The sequence below is a fragment of the Brachyistius frenatus genome, unplaced genomic scaffold, assembly GCF_029030835.1.
Source record: "Brachyistius frenatus isolate BFR_SWC_R1_liver_20210118 unplaced genomic scaffold, ASM2903083v1 Contig_16, whole genome shotgun sequence".
Lineage (NCBI taxonomy): Eukaryota > Metazoa > Chordata > Actinopteri > Embiotocidae > Brachyistius > Brachyistius frenatus.
The window spans coordinates 4,858,499-4,881,149 of NW_027210615.1; the positions used below are offsets into that span (position 1 = coordinate 4,858,499).

Genomic DNA, 22,651 nt, shown 5'->3' on the forward strand with positions numbered 1-22,651 from the left:
TCATGCATCATTCTGTTAATTAATGAGCCACTTTTCTTTAAATCCCTTCATGAATGTTGAGCTATCTTCAAGCGTTTAATCTACCGATTGGTCAACTTGTCACCATAATAGTCAAGTTTTATGTCAGTAACCACCCAATGCAGTAGATCTGTATTGAACTGCTGCTGCTGTTATTTAGCCTTTTATTACCAGACATAATTTCCCTTTGTGAATAGATAATGTCTGGACACACTCCACTGAGGATTGGTTCCAGTTGTTATATATTGATGGGCGTAGAGCTCGGGTTAAATTGGAAACTAGTGAAAACCAATCAGCACTGACCACCATACGATGCATGGTGTGCGCCGCAACTCACAGCTGGAAACAACAGAGACCCTTCCCCACATGACCATTGTGGAATCAAAAAATAAAATAAATAAATTGTTATTTTTCTTGCTCTGGCTTTAATTCCTCAATTTGTTTGCTACAATTTTTCGTATTACCTCATTTAGCGCTAACACCGCCACCGCTGAAACTACATTTTGAAACAAATGCTTGACTTCAATGCCATCACACTTAGCCACACCCACTGGTGTCTGATTGGTCTGCCCCTTAGAGTGGCTGAGCAAACCTTCATGCGAGCAGGATTTCCAGACTATAATCACAACAAAGACTGAAGCTGTGACCAATAGATGGACAGAGCCAAGGTAACTACTATTTAGCATCCTTAAACTACAACGTTCTATGTAAACTTGATTTGGTTGCTCAGACAAGTAAATTCCAGCCTTTTACACAGGCTGGTGACTCTTTCTATGTAATTGTGACATCCAGTAATGTTTCAGCCGTACCATGTAATACAGCAGGTGTGTAATATATAGCAGGTATCTTCCTGGAATGGGGAAATGCCCATAATACCTCAAGCAGTCGTGGAGTTTCCTGTAGAACTTGATGTTTAAAGAACCCCCTCCCAAAAAAAACAGAATATCACTGAACCTCTCCTGAATGATTCTGCCGGTGCTAACAAGTCACTGAAGTCTCATTAAGCCAGTTTTCACAGCGACAGCGCATGTGATCACTGGTGATCTGTGTGTCACTGCTGGTTTCTTACAGCTTTTATCTTTTCCAAGGCCAGCTGAAGTAAGTCTGATGATTCGTGTCCCCGGTTGCTCTGAATAAGTAGAGGGAGAAGAGGAGAAGGAGGAGAATGGGCGAGAGGCAAGACTGGGATGAAGGCTACCCATCAAAACTTAGTGTGAAAGCTACTTTGTCAGAGATAGATTAGTGAATGAAAAATCTCATTTGTTTTAGTACATAGTCCTTCGCATTTCCTATTATCTTGCCAGCACAAATTAATAATTCACGCCTCCTCTTCCCTTTTAATTGCTTTTTCTTAAAGTCCTGTCACCTCACAAACAAACCAGAATAAAACAGATATAAAGTTAAACAAAAATCATCAAATAGACACACACATACAGTTATTCTTTACACTCACCTGTATAGTTAGGTGTGGCTCTATGGGGATTCATATCTGTGTGTGATGATAGTAGCCCCAGAGTGTCTGTATGTATGTGTGTGTGTGTGTGTGTGTGTGTGTGTGTGTGTGTGTGTGTGTGTGTGTGTGTGTGTGTGTGTGTGTGTGTGTGTGTGTGTGTGTGTGTGTGTGTGTGTGTGTGTGTGTGTGTGTGTCGCTGTGATAAGCTTGTGCCCTTTGAAGCAAGGCTGTCCAAAATGTGTCACTCTCATCTCTCCCTCTCTCTGCATCCCATAATTAATCGCCGTGGCAACAGGCCAGAGGAGGAGAGCAAGGGGAAAGAAAGAGAGAGACATTTATCATCTGTGCAGTAGATGTTCGCCCTGTGACCGCACCGTGGCATTGTTTTCTTTATTTAGTTCATTCGGGCCAGCAGCTGATAATTTATATGCGCTCCTCCTTTTTATAATGAGTCGTCGCCTTCCCAAGGTGGGGCAGGCTCTTGTTTTCAAACACACACACACACACACACACACACACACACACACACACACACACACACACACACACACACACACACACACACACACACACACACACACACACACTAAAACACACATAAAAATGCACAGTCAACATTGAGGTCTTGACCGCTTTTTGTCAAAGTCAACACACACACACTGAAGGAGTGGCAGTGATGAAGTATCCTTTCTTCCTGGTGTTTGCTCCAGTCAACCTGATCCAATGGAACAGAATCACGTGTGTGTGTGTGTGTGTGTGTGTGTGTGTGTGTGTGTGTGTGTGTGTGTGTGTGTGTGTGTGTGTGTGTGTGTGTGTGTGTGTGTGTGTGTGTGTGTGTGTGTGTTTGTGTTATGCGTAGCATCTATTGGAAATTTATCCTTGAAATTCTTTCCCTTTACTTTTAAATCCGTGCTCCTCTGTTTACCTTGAAGACCGTGGTACGGTGGTCCTGGAGGCCCACACCTCTCTGCTCTTGACAAATTGATCTAGTTTAGCAGTAGTTTCACTACTCACTGCAGGGCAAAGCACACACACGTACACACACACGTACACACACACACACACACACGTACACACGCTCACACCTACACACCCTGCTAGGCTGCGCTATACACAGTGTGTTCTGCTTGGCTGCTCATGTGTGTCAGCTGAGCTTGTACATCAAGGGGGGGGGGGGGAGCAAAAGAGAGAGAGAGGGTGTGTGACAAGTTGAAGAGAGAGCAGGAGGAGAGAGGGACAGATGGATAGAGGGAGGCAGAGGGAAACAAAAGAGAAATGCAATTGTTTCCGAAGCTCTGAGGAGCAAGTGAGAGGAACGGTGGCGCCAAATCAGATACTGCGAGGGAAGTGAAATGCTGTGTAGATGCAAATACAGGCTCACAAACACACATCGCCGATAGAGCTGCAGAGATGAAGATTTGTCCTCACTTGTCCTCATCGCAGAGCTGTCAAGATAAAACTATTATGGTGGAAGTGTGAAAACAATAGCTCAGGGCCAGCAGTTATATTTGGGTGCAGGAATGCATCCTCTACCCCGATCGTTCTGTCTCCATCGAACTGAGCTCTTCGTTTCACCTTGAAATCCTCAGTGGCACATGCTACACAGGGCAACCCCAAACATGTAGAAAGACAGAGGAGTCACTCGCTTCTGCAGTGAATCTGTTCACCACAATTGCGTCCACACAACATGAAACCGCTTCCTCATCATCCTTTACCCTGTACTATACTCAGAAAGAGGATTGTTTTTTTTTTCGTTCGTAATTTTGGTTTTAATAAGATACCACCATCTAACAAGTAAATTCATCTGAGTTATTGCTGCATGAGGAATTAGTACTTTACATGTATTGCAATTCAACTTCCTCAAAAACAGCATGAAGTTCCGTAGCCCATATGCAGGAATTCAGCCTTTGTATTGTTCCGTCATCAGAAGAGGAGAACGTTTGCTACGCTGTCCTGGAGAGTTGTCTGTTGACATGATTATTATTTTGTGACAGGATGTGACAGATTTTAAGGTTGTCTTACACAAGCAGTATCCTACTGTGATGTCACCCATTGGATTGTGAGCCACATTTCTTAAACTTCAAGTGACCATGTTTAGATGAGCTGGCTAGTAGCGAGCTGTGGATCTAACTCAGAACACAAGGACACTACATCCGCCCACTGATCCGGGAAATCTGACTGCGCAACAGGAATGTCAATCAAACCAGACACGCCCCAAAACATACCGCTTTTTGAGGCCTAATCGAACAAATGATGGAATTATTTTCAGAATGACCACAAGAGCACTTGTCATAAGATGTGGATTTAGCAGATAACACCAGAAGGACTTGTGGAATTTTTATTTTTTTAATTTTTTGTATATATTACATTATTTATTTATTATATTACATATTTATTTGGAGTCTAGCGGCTTATTTCAAGCTTTTTTCGAGAATTTGCACTTTCACAATTTCCATTTTTGTATAGTCTACGGTCTTACGTTGTACTTTTTTTCAAGTGCTGTTTAGTCTCACGTGTTAGATGTTCATTTTGCCATTTTTATTAGAGGAATATGACCGTGAACTCATGCTAATTACTTACATTATATGATTTTAAAAACAGATTTACTCACATGTAGACAGACACGCCTTGGACAGTCTACCTTACCCTCAATTCAATAGCTGATTCCACATTCAGACCAGCAGCCACACCGTAACACGGCGTTCTGCAGAAGTGCGTGGATGTCATTAGCGTCACATGGGCTTCAGCCTGCAGAATTTGCCTCGGGGAGGAACGGAGAGCTGCTGCTTTAGCGCACAGCCAGACCTAGATGTGTCAGAAGAGAGGAGCGAAGAGAAACCTCATAAAAACTAACCCTAACAAGTAATTTAATGCAATCTTCAACTGCCGACGGGCGAGGTGATTCCACGTTATTTTCATGGAAATAAGCTAATTTTAACATTGTAAGTGAATAAGTTGTCAGGTTTTTTTTTTACACCCAGTTGTGTGATCTGCATTATTCCACCTTGTTTCATAGTAAATTGTTACTGTATTAAAAGCTCTTTTATGGACCCCCACCAGCAGAACTGTTCTCGTTTTAAAAGAAATAAGACTGGATATCAAGCTAAATTACTTCCAGTGACAGTTGATGAGAGGAGGAGGGAGGGTAAGAAAATAGAGATAGATGGACAGAAAAGATGAGGGAGCTGAGAAAGGGATGAAAGAGATGGCGAGCAAGGGAGCAAAAGCAGCAAAGAGAATGAAGAACGAAGCAAGCGATTGTTCCAGGGACTTGTTACAGCTTGTGGTTATGATAGGAGCAGGCAGGGGAAGCAAGCTGTGTGTGTGTGTGTGTGTGTGTGTGTGTGTGTGTGTGTGTGTGTGTGTGTGTGTGTGTGTGTGTGTGTGTGTGTGTGTGTGTGTGTGTGTGTGTGTGTGTGTGTGTGTGTGTGTGTGTGTGTGTGTGTGTGTGTGTGTGTGTGTGTGTGTGTGTGTGTGTGTGTGTGTAAGAAGGCTTGGAAGAGCGGTGCAGAGGGGAAACTCAAGTCTATCACGCTTGTGAAAGATTAAAGAGGCCTTACAACCACAAACACACGTGACGATGGCGGCCCGGTCCGGCTGACAGCAGAAAAAGTACTGTTCCCTGTCTTGCTATCTGACAAGCAAGGCTACGGATGTGGCTCTGCTGAAGGGAGTTGTGTGCATGCGTGTGCTTATCTGTGCACTCCTGAATTGAATAGAAAGAGACCTCTTCTGTTAGTGTCTTCGGGTAATAAAGTGTCATTTTCTAGCACATATTCCCCATCTGGGATGTAAGTCAAAGGGATACTGTGACATTTTGACACTCGCAGTGGCCGTCACTTTCAATAAGAACTCCTAACAATGCTAATAGTGCTAATAAAGCATGCCAAGGGTTCAGGCAACAAAATTAAATCTGTATAATGCAAGCTGTTGTCAAGTTATACCTTTGAGAATTTTTAGTGCGAGAGTATCTAATTGCTCATGCTTCTTTTGCCGCACCAGTCAAATTCTGACAAGCAGAGCTGGTTGAAAGTGAAAATGCTTCTTTACTGCTCAAAACAAGTGCCACAGGAAGACGAACATGTCAGCTGCTCCAAATCAGGGCTAATTTTCCAACGTGTTGCATGATTCACTTTAATTAGAACCTGTTTTTTTTTCCATAACTTGGGTCTCAGTAGTTATACATTATAGCCAACGAGTCAGTTCAATTCATTTTGGTTTATATTGCACCAAATCATTACATTGTCTAGGTCATCTCAGAGTAGTTTATAAATAAGGTGGATGATAGAATGACATTATATTACGCTGTATTTCATCTTGTGTTGACTTATATGGATGATGGCAAGGTTGTTTGTCACTTTTCTGTGTTCTGACAGCAGATATAGAGCAGAATTTCTGAGGGCGCCAATGTTTTCTGTTTGTGAACGCTCTCGACTCCAGAGCTGGACATTCCCAGATGGCAACTTTCCCAATTCTCAGCTGCCTGAACACATGATAAGGTCAAGACCAAATCTGTAGCTCAGTGTGGACTTATTGTAGCTCTTTGTTCATTGTTGTATTACAATAACGTGGTTGAGATAATCTCACTAAGATGCTGTCTTGTTTACATCCTGTTTGGTTGTCAGAGTTTGACTGAATCATAAAATCTCCACATCAGAGGTGAAGTGCTTTCATCTGTGAACCTTAACTTATAAAGGTCTTAATTAGGTAAACTTTATTTTGTAGATTCAATAAACTTGTATCACACACAAATTCCTCTTTGGCATGGCTGGTAGAGACAAAGAGGTGATGAAAATATAACTCATTCAAACAGTAAAAGTAAAAAAAAAAAGTCATAAAGGCTTTTTGAAAATATTTTATGTTTCTGCCAAATGTGATTTATACAGGGCATCAATGGCTGAGAGGATGAAAGACATTTAAGAGGTTTTCCATCTGGCAGGTGGTATGTTATAGTGATGGCCTGATGGCAGAGGCAGACCTGCAATAATGATGGTTGCTTTCCTCTTTATTGATCGGATGTAATGGTGTTTTGGCTGATCCACTTTTCAAATCAAATGAGTTTTACTGGTGGAGAAGACAAAGAAAAGGACAGAACCTGAACACAAATTGAACACTCCACAAAAATGTAAGTAAATGACATGAAATCTAGAAATTCCAGGAAGTCTGATCAACCTCAAAGCATTTTTACCCGATCACAACTGATCAAACTGTATTCCGGTTGTTCCAGGCACAGTGCAAACTCTGCACAGATTTAGCATTATTCGGGCATTTGCATTTGATTGCAAGTATAAGTCTCATAGATATTCGTAAGAAATAATATTTATAAAAAGTCTATCTAACCGAAACAGGGAGATAACAGTGCAATAGTGTGCATTCACCTGACCACACTGTTGTTCACTTTTAACCAGGTCCAACTAATGATAGCTGTTAGCAAAACAGCTTTATAGTGGCACACTGTCACCAACCAGCTGTCTGGCCGTCACTCTTTGTGTGTCTTTGTATGTGTGTGTGTGAGTGTATGCGCATATGTGTGTGTCACCTGGGGCCAGCCTCCTGTTGTGAGAGCAGCGGTGCGACAAAAGAACGATGATTAATTTCACTCCAAGTAACCTGTCTCGCTGATGTGGCCTTACCAATCTGTGTGTGTGAGAGAGAGAGAGAGAGAGAGACAGAGAAAGGTAGACTGTGTTGTCAGCAGGTGTGCTGTGATACTTTCGATGCCCTCCAGTCAGGGTCAGACACACACATTCACATACACATTGACTGAAATGACTACCTTATAAATCCCACCCCACCAACTCACACGGCCACCATTCACTCTCCCTCTCTTGGTCACATCCTCTTTTTGTTTTGAACATATATAATATTTATTCACACCCTTACATAAAAACTATTGGTATTCAATTTAAATTCCTTTTGGATGCAGATTCCTCCTATCAGAGATATTAGCACTCTCTCTCTGTGTGTGTGTGTGTGTGTGTGTGTGTGTGTGTGTGTGTGTGTGTGTGTGTGTGTGTGTGTGTGTGTGTGTGTGTGTGTGTGTGTGTGTGTGTGTGCGCGTGCGCAGACTATCCTCTCAACAGATGAGACCAAAATCAATTTCATTAGGGATCATGAATACAATGAGGAGCTGTTAACACACACTCATACACACACGGTCTGACACACACTCCACTGTAGATTTCATTAAGGAAATGCCTTTTTCCCCCTCCCTCTGTTCTCTGTTCCCTCCATCATCAAAGAGCGACTTGAACATTTAGGACACTGCTTCATTACTTGCCCTCACCGGACATTAGTGACATTGGTTTCGGTGAGAAATGCTAAATAGGTTAACAAGCTCCTATGGCCCCCTCGTTTTTTCTCGTTCCTCTCTGCATCCTTCCATCCCTCTCTTCCTCCTCCCTCCCTTTGTCCAGCCGGGTAATTAACTAGATGTTTAACAGCTGAGGTTGGACAGGGCACTGCTGTGTCTGGACACACAGACACATGCAGAGACACACACACAGCCGGAGAAAGAGGTCTGTGTCTGTGGGGGAAGCGAAAGGACAAGGGGAAGTCTTGAATCAGAGAAAGGTCGGATGGAAAGAGAAGTGAAGCAGGGCGAAGAAGAGATATGAGGAAGAGATGAAGTGATGGAGTGACTGTGGAAATATCTGGAAAGACGTTGGGTGAAGGGGGGAATCGTGAAGAAGAAGAAGGGAATGAGAAATTAAACGGCAACATGAATTCTGCATCCTGTGCCACTTTTTCCACAGGGAAACATTTAGATAAATAATAAATAAGAGTGAAGAAAGTCTTACAGAAATGAAAGATGGTTGTAAGAAAAATCAGCAGGACTAATTGATAGCATGTGATTGTGTTCCCTCAGTTCACCTGATCCAAAGGTGTGACCGGTGTTTGAACCCAGCGTGGTATTAATCACTGCAGCAATCCAGCCAAACCTCATTACTCCCCTTTGTTCACTTTTATTACCTTGTCCTCCTCTACTCACTCTGGACACACTCGCATGCACACACATTACGCATCCCTCTCTCTCTCTCTTTCTTCCACTCTACCTCCCATCTTCATCCCAAACCCACTCCGGCCGAGACATGTCAGGAAACAATAGCCAAGTTACCAGCTAATGGCTCGGTGGGATCAATGAAGTCACAGGCTTAATCTGCTTTTAAAAGTGAACAGTGGACCAGAAGCTTGCAACAACATGTGGACCCACTGCCCAACTGCTTCGGTTCACTCTTCCAGTTCTGTCAGCCACAGCAGCCGTTTGTTTTCTGTGAAAAAGTTGTAAAAACCCTCTTCACACTTCCTGCTCCTCACCGAACAGCAGACAGACACAGCTGGCAACTCGCTTGTAAACATAGCAGAGCATTTAGCAGGTAAAGAGCTGGATATTTCCCTCAGGGGCAGCTATAGACGAGGCAGTCAGGATACGGCCCTTTTTTTTTTTTTTTTTTTATCTTCTAAGTTGCACATCTCTAAACTTCTTTGAGACATCTGAGCCAGAGACATACAAAAATGTAAGCAAGTAGGAGTGCGAGTCATAGATGATTTGTATGGGTAACCTTGGCGACAGGATAGCATGGCAATAGGAAAAATCAGGAAAACCTTCATGTGTGAGCAACAGTGATGCGCTGTGATTGACTGCAACAGGATTCCACCCGCCTTTCCAAAGAATTTTCTGCTTGGCAGTCACTTCCGGCCGTCAGCTGGTACAGTAGCGTGCACCCTTTGGGAACGTCCTCACTATAATAATGATTCCTTAGCCCAAAAACACAAAGGGACCTTAAGGGGCAATTTAAATGATGTCTGTTTAGACCAACGGTGGAAGTAGCCTAACATTGTTATGAGGCACCTGATTTGAGAGAAACTTGCAGGCGGGAAAATCTGATTGGATGATGTTTTTTCCATTAAAAAAGTTAAATAACGTGGTCAGCATTTCTTCAAGTTTAAGTTATGTTTAACTGCTGGATGTTAACTTTGACCACTTGATGTCTCCTACTGACAGTCCCTTCTCATTGTATGTGCCATGTAGGCCTCATGTATCCACATCACAATTCTCTAAGTTCTCTATTGGACCAGGATTGGTTTCTAAACTAATTATGTCACAAATCTTGCTCGCAGATCTACGCCCTAAATTTGAGTTATGCTTAAAGAAACTTTCCACTTCCAGTATAAATAATTTGAAAACATTCTTCTAGTGGCATTGAACACACAAAAGGCCAAACATGTTGTCTTTTCTGTCAATTGTTTTGGCTTTTAGTGTTTGTCCTTAAGTATTTTTGTCGACACCTGTGGACTCAAGTGTTTGTGTATGTGTGTCTGTGTGTCAGGGTTACAATGTCCTTGGTAATATCAAGATTGGTTTGGTAATGAGTCTCATCCCAGGAGGGTAAGGGAGACAGAGAGGTCTGAGAGCAGGGGACACGCAGGATGGCAGAGAAGGAGAAAAAGAGGGGACGTAAGCCCAAAGTCGGAGCGTGGGCCGCAAGCTCATCAGGGAAAGTCACCTTTAACTTTCATCTTGATCCCAACTTTCTTTACGGCGTCACATCTGTGGAGTTGTGTAACCCAAAGTAGCCTAAAGAGGCCGTCCTTCATCTGAAAGGTCGAAGACATCCTGCATGTCTTAATGCGCTGTCCGTAACTAAGACACGCAACCTGTTCCTGCTTCTTCAATGTACATCACCTCAGAAAAGAGCATTAACCACATGCCTGGAATGTAAATGGAGAACCGAGGTGTTACACACAGTAAAGCGTTTCTGCTCTGCACGACACCTCATCTTCTCATGAAGTGCCTGAATTGATATGTCGTTTTATTCTTCTTTTTTTGTGTTTTAAAACTAATTGATTGGTGGATAATTAGAATGCAAATAGCAGCAATTAATGTTCAGTGCACTCATCAGAGTGGCACTGCTGAGCAAGATAAAAATACGTATGATTGTCTCGCTCAACTAAACTAATCAGTAAAAAAAAAAAAAAAGCAGTCTGTTTTAATGAGTCATAAGCTGTCAGTAACATCAAAGCAGTAAGCTTTATAGTTTTTTTTTTGGTCTAATAATCAGCCTGTGAGTGGTTATAAAAGCATATTTAATAAGCGGCTTTTAAAACAGGTAGACACTATTTATGGAGCGGAGTTGCTTTCATCTCATAGCCCCCGCTTTCTGTTAATAAGTTCCAGGAAGCGAGAAACTTGACAAAATGGAAACATTAAAAAGTTCCAGATGCCCCGAGTGTCGCCCTTCTTTTCACTTTTATGGCTTTGAGTTAATCGAGTACAGACTACACAGAGAATAAGTAGTATAATTTATGAACCCTGTTCCTTAAGGTATTTCAGCTAAACAGTTGACATTTATGTGAAACTCCTGTAATATAATGCTGTATTTTATTTAACCTAAATAAACTAATCTAACAAAGTGTTCCCATTTTAGATTGCAACATTTTGGTGTAGATACAAAGGAAAGAAAATGAAAAAGGTAGATTATTGTGGGCTTTGTCAAAGTTTCTCACCTTTATGAGCTGTCGCTTCCGCAGTGAGGAGTCTGTTTACACGCAGTAACTTCCAGAGTGCAGAGGTCGCAGGAGGAGAGCAGAAACCTGCAGGCTAGTAGACGAGATGAGAATCTACAGTCACCTGCTTCAGTCTGTCGTCCCTCTGTGCCAGCTGACCTGAATCCCACTCCAACTGCCCTCTGCCCCGAGCTGTAGGGCAGAGCACGCTCCCTGCTCTTATTCCCCCCCTCGTTCCGCCACAGTCCTTCACTCATCACAAGTGATACGGCAGCCGAGGGCATGTGGCAGTTGTAGAGTGGTCAAATAAAGTGCTTTGTCTCTGTGTGTGTGTGTGTGTGTGTGTGTGTGTGTGTGTGTGTGTGTGTGTGTGTGTGTGTGTGTGTGTGTGTGTGTGTGTGCATGAGAGAGAACGTGTAAGTATGAGCTGGCCTGTACTGTTGTAGAAAGACAGAGAGAGAGAGAAATCATCAGAGTCACAAAAACAAAGGGACAGAAGGTCGCACTCACTTGACGTCAATTAAAGTTTCAGTGTGCTTGTGTCTTCATGTGGGAGCAGCACAGATGACTGCTAAAACAAATGACCTTTGGAAATGAACAACTGGGATACACCACACACACACAAACAGGAAAAAACAAACAAACAAACACACACTTTTGAAAGTCAGGAAAAGAAATGTGCAACTTTTCTGCCACAGTCACATCAGATCAGGGTTTAGGTTAACCTACCCCATACTGCAGTGAACTTTTCTCACATTTCACCCTTTACAGTGTAGTTTTATGTTCTTAGTGTCCCACTGAGTAAGTCCTCAAAGCTGATTTGCCAAAGCGCTTGACTTTTAACCAAAGCTGCTTCCTCCTCTTAAGCAACAAAAGCACACACAGTGATGGCAGCCTGTCTGTTAATGAACCTTCTGTTCAGAGAAAGATTAAGGAAACTCTGGTAGTGATTTGGCAGAAAATAACCGCAAAGACTGTTGAGACCAAGGAGGAAAAAAAAAAAAAAAAAAAAACAGATGACAGAGCAAGTCGTGAAAAATAAGTTTTAGTGAACTAAACTCGTCAAGTGATGGATGAGCAGATGGAGGTCAGGAAATAGGAACGAGGAAGATCCAGTTGAAGAAGTACAGAGAAAAGGGAACAAATATTTACTTGCTGCTACAGCAGGAGTGACCCTCTCATAACTCTAATTTTGCCAGTAGACTTAACACTGGCAAGCACCAACCAAAGAACCATCATTTAGTTGTGTGCTGTTGTTACAACCCTCTATAGAACAAACACCAGAACAAACCAGTATAATATTGAGTTTTAGCAGAAATATAGAACCACATGAAAATACTAACTGATGTATTCTGTCGCTTCAATAGCTGTTTTTCAGCTGATGGCAACATTTCATGTAAACGTCTAAAGTGTAGATGAAAACAGAAGTTGGCTGCTTGTATTCGAGACAATTTCAGAGGAAAGATGGAATGAGTGTTAAATTCAGCAAAAAAAAATATTTATGGTCCTTCAGACTAAGCTGTGTTTGTTAGTGATTAATTGAGGACGAGAAGACATAAATGTATGGGAGTAATAATAAATAGTATACACTGGGATAATAGTGGGTAGTGAGGAGCCCAAAAAAATGGTGAAATGTAGTAAAAAGTCAAGCAAGCCAAAATGTAACTCAGCACATCAATAAGTAACAATATGAGTTAAATAATTCAGATGCAGTGAGGTTGTTCCAGGGTTTGTGTAACATCAGTGGGGGAAACGGAGAGGATCTAGCTCACCTAACTGAAAAGCACATGAGCTTCATCTTCCATATGCTGTGCTGCGTGTACTGCCGTAGCATGTTAGCCAACAAGCTAACACTAAAACACTGTACAGACAGCTTCTTTCATCACCTTCATCTTCAAGTGCATTCCTCTTATCTTTGGCCACAATTGAAATATAATATTGTTTTCTTTGGGACTGTTAACATGGTTTTATTATGTTGTTTAAATGAAAACGGTGAGCTCCAGAGGAATCGCTTCGGTCATGTTTTTCCCAGCTTGCTTCTTCTTTTCTTATTCACACAATTGTAAAACAGTAATTTACGAACACATCGTAATAATGGCTTTGCTGTTTTTCCTCTGTCCTCCTCCAGATCCTGGTGAACTCCATTACCCAGCCTGCCTTGTTGTACGAGAATGTGGTGGTGAGCGACGGGAGCCCCCTCCTGAGAGATCTGCTCTTCAGCCCGGATCACCAGTACTTATACGCCCTCACAAATAAACAGGTAGGAGAAGCAGACCTACGAGCACTTCAAAGCACAGAGATCTCCAGCTGGGCAGTTAGCGGTGCAGCGAGTACACTAGAGAGGAAGTGAGGACTAAATATCAATAGCCTGTAGAGTTTAGTGACGGATCCAGTGATCCGTGAAAGCCTATGGCATACCAATGCATCCACACGTATGTTTACATGTTTATGCATGTTTGCAGAAACATACACACACTACTTCCACCCTCAGGAGCTTTCGTACACAGTCACACACACTTTCATCGATGCCATGCGTACTGAGTGCTCATAAACACACACGCACGCACGCACGCACGCACACACGCACACACACACACACACACACACACACGCCTCTTTAATACAAACACAAGAGTAAAGGTCTGAAAGAGAGAGAGGAGGAAAGTGAACACGATGGAGGAGAACCATAAAAAGAGTTGATGAGGAAAGATGTACTAAAAAGATACACTGGGGGAGCAGGCAATCAAGCTAATTACTTACATGTAGCAAATGAAGACATTCACAATCTATGCAGTATTGTATGCACACACACACACACACACACACACACACACACACACACACACACACACACACACACACACACACACACACACACACACACACACACACACACACACAAGTTTAAATATGCCTTATAGGATATATCACTATCCTACCTTACCACCACGGACACAGAATACATCCAACCTTTTCATATTAGTTTCGTCCTTTAAATAATAATCTTTAAAATAATAATGTTTTTCAATCAAACCATCGTCTTAAAAACATTAACAACAAAGGAAAAGAGTAGTTTGGTAAAAAAAAAAAAAATGTTTTACTATAATCTTTGATGCTCAGCGGTATTATATTTGTCACTTTAAATTCCTCAGTCTCAGTGGCTTCTCATTTCACATACTGACGTCACCTGTAGAGCGGTGCAGCACGTACGATGACATCCTGAAGTTCTGGCATCTACGTGTTGTTTTCGGTGAATGACTTCATTCACGAGAGTTTCATACTCCAGTCACCACTTTCCCTCTTCTCCGTACTTCACCTGCACGACTCTCTTATCTCATAACAGTTAACGACCTCAGTGTGATAACCTTCGATGAGACTTCCCCACTATACGTAGACAGTAACTGCCAGGTAAGTGCTTTGTAATTTACCAGCGATTAGACTTCATTGACTTCCGTGTGTCTGAATGAGCACGGAGAGGAAGCGGAGTGAAAATGATACAAATGGACAGCGTCGTTGTTGATGTGACAGGAGGAAGAAGGCCCTTCGATCACGGATAGCGGTCCAGGAAGCTGAAATGTACTCTAGGAGGAAATACTGAAATAGATAGGGAGTCACACACACCCGCACAGAGACGCACATGCTGACTTTGGAACTACGCACACAATAATGTATGCATGCAAAGAGAGGAAAAAAAGTTGATTCATGCTACAATTTTCATTTTTAAAATGATCTAATGTTACAAAGAAATATCAGTTGCACTATTAACACGATTAAAGGTTAAAGAATATGTGAGCTCTTACATTCTCAACACGCAAACAAAAACTGTAACGATTAGTGAATTCATGAATTTATCGATTAGTTGATCGACAGAAAATTCATTCACACTATTTTAATGATTGAAATTAATGATTAGAAAATGATATCAGTCTCTGATTCCAGATGATCTAGAATATTTTTTTTATTTTCCCCCCAGTCTTTTAAAATAATAAACTGAGTATCTTTGGTTATGTGCTATCAGTCGGGGAAAAACAAGACCTTTTAGTGTGCGTTGTGGGCTTCGGGTATTACTGGTCAACACTTTTCACCAACCTTTGACATTTTAAAAACCCCAAAAACACTAATTGTTATCTGCAGCCCTACAGCAAACTGTAAAAGCCTGAACTAATAGATCATTACAAAATTGTATAGCAAAACAGCTTTACTTTGGAAAAATCTTAAGAATAACATTGCAAAAGGACATAATCTGTCAACAGAGACTACGATTTACGTGATGATATCTATTAGAATGATAACACCAGTGAAAGGCATGTCCAACAACGATCTGTGTTTTAGCTTGCAGTGCTCAGCAGGACGAAGAGAGGCCATGCTGGGAGATTTTCCCTTTTAATTCCCATCATCGACATTAAAGGCCACCAAAAAGTCTGTTTCAATTATTAAAGCCAGTGTTTTATTTTTTATGAGCACTGATATGTCCACTACATTTCTGTGCCATGTTAGTGCAGTGACAATACGCAGGTCCTGCTGCCAGGAGAGAAGCCTCGTAGAACAACCACAACGTTTGACATGATCCGAGGTGATGCTGTTAGGTTTCACGAATGCAGCCCTTTATAGAAGTGCAGACAAGCACATCAGGGACTCTTTTTGCCGCACCTCAAAGAGGAACTGCCGATTGAAACCTGGATTAAGAATATGATCATGTATCCAGGCTGAGGTAAAATTATAAAGATGTATCTCAACCTATTGTCAAATATTACTCTGGAGCCAGCAGGCAACTAGCCTAGCTTAGCATACACTGTGGGGCTAAATAGGACAAGCTGACCTAAACGAATGTTATTATAAGACAGAATTTTAAATTTAGGCTACATGTTTTTACTTAGTTTTTAAACCTGCACAGAAACACAAATGTAAAAACAACACGTTGCAGTTTTACGGAGAGTTACAGGCTGGAAGCCCATACCCTGTATGACAGCTCTGTACCGTTGAATGGAAAACAGTGTGAAGCGCTTTGAGTCAAATAAAGCGCTGTATAAGTGAAAAACACGAATCATTCACTTTTCGTCGGTGTGGCCTCCCAGGGCCAATGCTTACTGCTGGGCTAACCCCGCCTCGATCTGGACAGCAACCACAGACGTGTGTCTCAAACTGAGTGATTGGTCCTCTGAAAGCCACGAGATTGTGTGACCCAGTTACTTCAGCCAAACTGCAACGTGAAACAATGTTTGTTTTATATTTGCTTTGATTTCTTAATCTAGCTCATTTGTAAAATGGAGACAAAATACAAATTGGGTGGGTGAAAACACACACAATTAAGAAAACTTCATTGGCATCCTGTGCTCCTCTTACAATTTCCATCTTGTCTTGCTTGTTACCTGAAGTTTTAGCAGGATGAGGCTCATTAGCTATTTTCTATTATAAATCCCGATTATCCAACCTCACTTTGCCTTGTGTTGAGTAGGATAATAAACATTGACAGAGACAAAGTGGTCAGCAGGTTTTTCTCCATAATGGAGAGGAAGATGAAGAGTAAGAAGAAGGCTGTGATGTTCAAAGTTTGTTAACCTGTTGGTATTAGTTTGTTATATAGTGGAAACATGTAAACTACACTGAAGTACAGCAAGTAGAGCAGGGAATACAACCTGTGACTGAATAATCCAGAATTAGTTTTAAATAACTTGAATTACATCTTGTAGTGATGTGGACCTTTGGTCTAAAGGTGAACGTGTTATTTTATGTTCATGTTAAGATGTGGTACTGAGACTGTGCAGCCGAAACAGTTCAACAGTTGAATGTGATTGGCAAACATTTTGTATTTTTTTTTTTATTATTATTATTTGTTTTGTTTGTTCTTAAAAACAAAACTTGTTCCAAGACAAATTGGCTCCACTTTTTGTTTTCATAGACATAAAGTTGCTTGGCAATTTGTATTTACAGAAAGGATCAAATAAAAACAGAGGTTCCATCCCCAGGTAATTATCTCAAAAAGCCTTTAAAGGAACAGCAATCAAAAGATGCCTGTGTTGTGCAAAAATTAGCAGCGCCAACGAGGACAGAAAATGTCCCTTTCTTTGTAGACTGCAGCAATTGACATAAGCAGTTCCTTGAAAATGCCAGACTTGTCCCCAAGTACATACAAAAAAACAGAGCTATTGAAGAGTCCCTGATTACCTTAACCAGAGGGATGAATGAAAAATTCACACCAGGCAGAGATTCTAGAAAAATCTATTAAAAAGTGCCAGTGACGCACCAGCCTGCCTATGTAGACTCCAACGGTCACAAGGAGCTCCTGGAAAATTCAGGACTTGTCCAAAGTACAGGAAGAAAAATGATTATGGAGCCCTACCTGAGTACCTGCAGTTGAGGCATGAAGAAAAATGAAGGGCTCAGGAGGAGTATGAGGAATTTTTGAAAAAACAGAATGAGAAGGAGGCCATGAAGCAGCTGTCCTAAAAGAAATGACAAGACATCCTAGAGTAGAGCATCTGGAGAAGCTATGGGATTCTCTGAACCGCCAGTATCCGAGCCTGCCATTCATTATACGCAGTTATTCTCAGTAAGCCCACAAGAAGAGGTTTGAAGAAGAGATGACGCAGCTGGAGAAAGATATCTCCTTTGATAGAACCAAAAATATATACATAGCCATTGACTCAGACAATGAAGTGAAAAAGCCGTCCGTAACACATAAGCAGGAGGAGAAAGAGGCACCGATTAAACGTAACAAACCACAGCCAGCTCCAAAGAAGCAGAGTAGAGTGCAAGGTGGCCTACCGCAGCTGATTCCCCTCACACCCATACCCACAAACAAACACCGGCTTACTCCATCCCCATCAATTTCAGTGGCTCCAAAGAAGCCTAGTGGAGGACTACAATGCCCATCCAAGCGGCTCGGTCCCCCAGCCACTTTCACCAACTTCCAGAAAGAGACTCCACACCCAAAACTTCCCACAGTCAAATACTAGTTAATCCTCACCTCCCTCTGCTGACATGGAGGAATCCTGCTGCTATTCTAAGGATATGGTAGTGAGACCTCTTCCCAGAAAAGATAGATAGATGGATACATAGATAGATACTTTATTTATCCCTGCAGGGAAATGCAAATGTCGAGCAGCGCACATTTAAAAAATCTGGATCATAAGACAGAAAAATATATTAAACAACCCATGAAGAGTCGGTTGCGAGCCAAAACCAGGGCCAAGAACAAAATAAAAATCAACCCATCAACAAATAGATAGATGAAAATAGATAAATTAATAGATAACAACATAAAAAGTGCACTACATCTGCTGGCGCTCTGGCTTCCCCCCCCCATCCACAGATTAAGTAAGATGAAATAGAATTTTGAAAAATGTAAATAAAATGACTAATTTGTATTGTTTTCTTTTTCAATCTTTTTTAATTATTTTTGCAAATATTCAACAATATTCATATATTGTGTAAATCATTAAATGTTAGAGCAACTGGTAGATGGATTATTTTACATTTAGATGAAGGCTGGCTGTTTCTAGTCTTCTCTAACTTGAGGGGAAAATGGCAAATACGTGTATATTCTAAAATTGTCTTCTGTCTAATTTTAACAGTTTCCTGCAGCAATTGGTTAGTACATTTATGTCATGGGCACTCCTATGTGAGCTCATTTTTGCCTCAGACCGGTGCTGTGATGAAAATGTTTGTTTCAAAAGGCATCCTGCCTATGTAATTTTGTTTCTGTGAAAGTCAGAATAAGACTAATTGACAGAGCAGACGAGATGGAATGACCATCTCTTCTGAGAGCAGATATCGACCTTTCAGTTCCAGGACTTCAACATTGTCCAGAATCACAGCCCAGCCAGGGAGTGAAGCAGAAAGAGAGTGGGAGGGAGGGGAGAGCTGAGAAGGTGGGAAAATATAATTGGTTCTCAGGATATACTCTGTTCCTTCCTCAAACTCTCCCAGCCTCACATTTGCAGTATCCTTTGGGGTCCACACATCTGTCTCTCTCAGATGGAGAGAGTTTTTGGAGTAACTGCTCTCCCAGTAGTGGCTTCAGACACTATAGAATAGAATAGAATAAGGAGCTCCTCCCATTGTTTAATGAGAACTTGTGTTCCAGACAGTAAAGGACTGAGCGGGGCCTTCCTGGCCTGCTGATAGAAGTTTTTTGTTTTTTTTTTACATTCAAGGATTTAGTCAAGCGAGACACGAGAAGTTTAACCCTGTCTGACGAGTTGTTTCGAGGCTGCCGGAACAAATGCAGTTTGTAACTACAACGTTGCCTTCAGTCTTTTATATACACGTGTAACTCATTAGAATGTTTTAACATTAAATTAAAACAAAATGCAATTATATAGAGCTTTTCTTCGTTAAAGAAACAAGTAATTTACCACCTGAGCCAACAGCTCACTGCCCCAAACAAAACACAGTCAAAACAAACTTGCTGATCTTTAGATTTGCATAAGACAATATTGTTTCAGTTATAGGTCTATTATATACTGCTTAACCTGTACATTTTGGTTGGGGGTTAGGGTTTTAGTTGATCTAACAAGTCATTGTTATACTTCAATCACACATTGAATGTCAAATTTTGCAACAAACAACATTTATTGATTTTTTTTTTTTTTTTTTTTGCCTACAGAGGGCAACGGGACACACTTTAAACACAACACTGACATTATCACCTTATAATCAACTCATCAAGTGGTTTCAGTGAGCATGTTAGCAGGCAGTTGCAAATTTAGACAGCCAGCAGGCAGAGAGCCGGATTCACACATACAGAGATCAAATAGTGTTATTTTTGGCAACATGGTAAATAAGAGTTAACATTTACTTTCAAAGCATGTAATACAGAAGTTATTGCACTGGAGCAGGGCGATAGAGGCCACGTTTCGGCTCCATTTTGGCACATCGCAGTTTTTGACAAGCTTGTGCTTATTCTCCCAAAAATAAGTGTATCGATGCTGACAGCATTTAACAATCATTTCTGCAAAATTATAAATTATAACTAAGAAGATTAAAATTTAGTATTCAAATTCATTTTTAGTTTTAATTATTCCGAAATTTTATTTCAGATTGAGAATGTAAATGTTGTGTAAAGTATATTACATTTAATGAAATATAATTTCACATAACATAAGAATTTGGCCACCTGTGCACTACAGGATACCGTGTCAGTGCCACGTTTGCCTCGCCACAGCGTGAAAAGCACACACATGTATGATCACGTTGTTTTCATTCCCAGCAGTACAAAGAGTATTTGATAGTAACTCCTATTAAAGTCTGCATAGAGAAGATAGAGGGTGGTTGGATGTGGACAGGACTTTCACCCATGATATTGATGTATGAGTTATTGAGAACGCAAAAGTCAACATAGATTTCTTTTAAGAAACGTAAGCAAGTTACTTACATAATGTAACATTAATAATTATCGTAACGTACTTTGAGCAACTTACATGACGTACTTCATGTTACTTATGTAGAATTCCTTATTTTAACCCAAACCAAATCTTTCTAACTCTAACCAAATGATTTTGGTGTCTGAACCTGAGGCATCATACTTTTCTGGTTTCGGCAAAACGTCACACTGACGCTGCATCCTCGAGTGGACAGGTGGGTGTATTGCACACTTTGCCATGATACAGGCTTTCCTCCTCCTACACAGCTACCTGCTAACACTGACAGACTGCTGGGTAAGTGCCCGGTGTAAAGAGGGCTTATCAGAGCATTTTTTTTTTTTTTTGCTTGTCTGAACCAAATAACAAAATTCAAGACCGTAACATCAACACCATGTCCTCCGAAGGAAGCGATGCGCCTCTCTTCTGAGAACCCTGCAGTCATCCCATTGGCACCGTGACTCTTCTCCCTCTGCAGTATGAAAGCTTGTCATATACATACTCTTTTTGATGATCACTTTCAGAAATGAGGTGTGCCTTCGTCCTGTTTGTCCTCTTCTTCTTCACTCCTCCTCTTCATCCCTCCATTCCCCTTCCCTTGTTGAATAATATAAATGCCAAGTGATGAGAGCTCAAACATCAAAAAGCCCATTTCACAGCTTGACAGAACAATTTACCTTTTCCCATATTCCCTCGCACATAATTAAAAGTGGTGGATTGGACTGCAGCGTGTAGACCGCATATCTGTACTGCAGCAGTGACTCGTATATAAGCATGCACGCACACAGAGTGCGAAAACATAAAACTGATTCACCGCGAGGGGAGAGTTTTCGATTAGCGAGCGATGGATTTATACATGGCTCTCTTTGTGTCTTTACTCGCGCACACAGTCCCAATATGTTCTTTCGCTCCATGTATCTTTGGCCGCCTCTAGATTTTTGGTCCGTCTCCATCGGGTTCAGTGGCATCGCATCATTTTTGTGCTCATAAAAATGAACAAGGACTCTAAATCAATTTTGTCATTGCTGTTGTTTCCTCGTTACATGTTCAAATTGTCCCAATCTAATAAAAACAGCCGGGGAAGAGACATTTTTCATCCTGTCATCACGCTCTGCTGTTGACGTCACTGAGACAGAAATATGATGTTATCCCTCGTGTCCCTGTAGATAACATCACCTAATTGCTGTAATGTAAGTGACTAAGTGGATTACAGCTCATAATCTATTGATTTCTCCTGTACCTTTGTACTAAATGACTTACTTACCACTTAATTACTGGTCTTGCATTTGAGATGCGGCTATGAGGTGAGCTTTCTGGTCACTTATCCCCATGATAATGAGCAATTCTTTTATTTTGATACAAACTTCTTTTTGATTTGTAATTGACCTCATGTTCCGAGTCTGTCCGGTCTCTGATCTTTCCTCTGTCGTAGCATCATCACCAGATTTGCAGTGCTGAACTCAAAGGGCAAGGTAAAGCCTCTCTGCTTGTAAAACAGCTTCGTAAGGTGACCCGCTGACAGCGACCGGCCTCGCTCCCCCGCCTCTGTGCTCAGACGGTGGCATAATGGGCTGATGATGTACCTCCGTGTATCGATTTAGCTACAGTACAGAAATGTACTGAGCCGTACTGTACTGCACAGTGGAGAAACCCTACCCCTGGCACCACATCACAGAGGGTTCATATTCAATTCACTCAGCATTTACTGCGCTTGGAGGTCAGGGAGATAAGACTGCCGTGCGCTCCTTTTAAAGCAGTTTCTTTGGTGTTTGTCCAACTTTGAAGTTGCTAAAAAATGTTTGTGAAGACAGCGACAGGGAGAATAATGAGGAGAAATAAAGAAATCTACTGGAAGTGCCCTTGGCCCAGTCAGCTAATTGGTGAGTGGAGTTTTGGAACAGCACGTCTTAGCATTTGTTTTGTGTGGGCAAGTTGAAATTAGTGACAGGGAGGTCTATTGCTTAAAGACACTGTCATATCAAGCAGAGGACAACTGTGACTGTTGTTGCTGAAATGTGTCTGAGCAAGACACTGCAGTCATTTGAGGCTGCTGGGTTCTCAGGTTCAAGTCTAATACTTGACTTTTACGGACCTATGAACCCCTTGTAGTAATAATAAACACACATTTTTCAGCTTTTTTTTAATTAAATTGTTTTACAAAATAAATGGCAGACATAGACAGACACTGAGGAAAATGCCTTGTCCAGCTTTTTCTGAAATGCCACTTCTTAAGATGACAACAGTAGTAGAAGTGCTGCTTGTGCTCATTACCAGTCTGTCTGAAACCGGCTGGATGTGTCGTGTTTTCTTT

At 41.4% G+C, this 22,651-nt stretch overlaps 1 protein-coding gene across 2 annotated transcripts in view; it reads left to right on the top strand.

Moving 5' to 3' along the window:
* plxna1a (plexin A1a) overlaps positions 1–22,651 on the top strand; it is a 262,803-nt gene that overhangs the window by 107,958 nt on the left and 132,194 nt on the right. For both annotated transcript variants that reach the window (XM_069694062.1, XM_069694063.1), the window contains exon 4: positions 13,107–13,238. In XM_069694062.1, the coding sequence (XP_069550163.1) occupies positions 13,107–13,238 (132 nt within the window). The remainder of the gene's footprint in view (positions 1–13,106; positions 13,239–22,651) is intronic.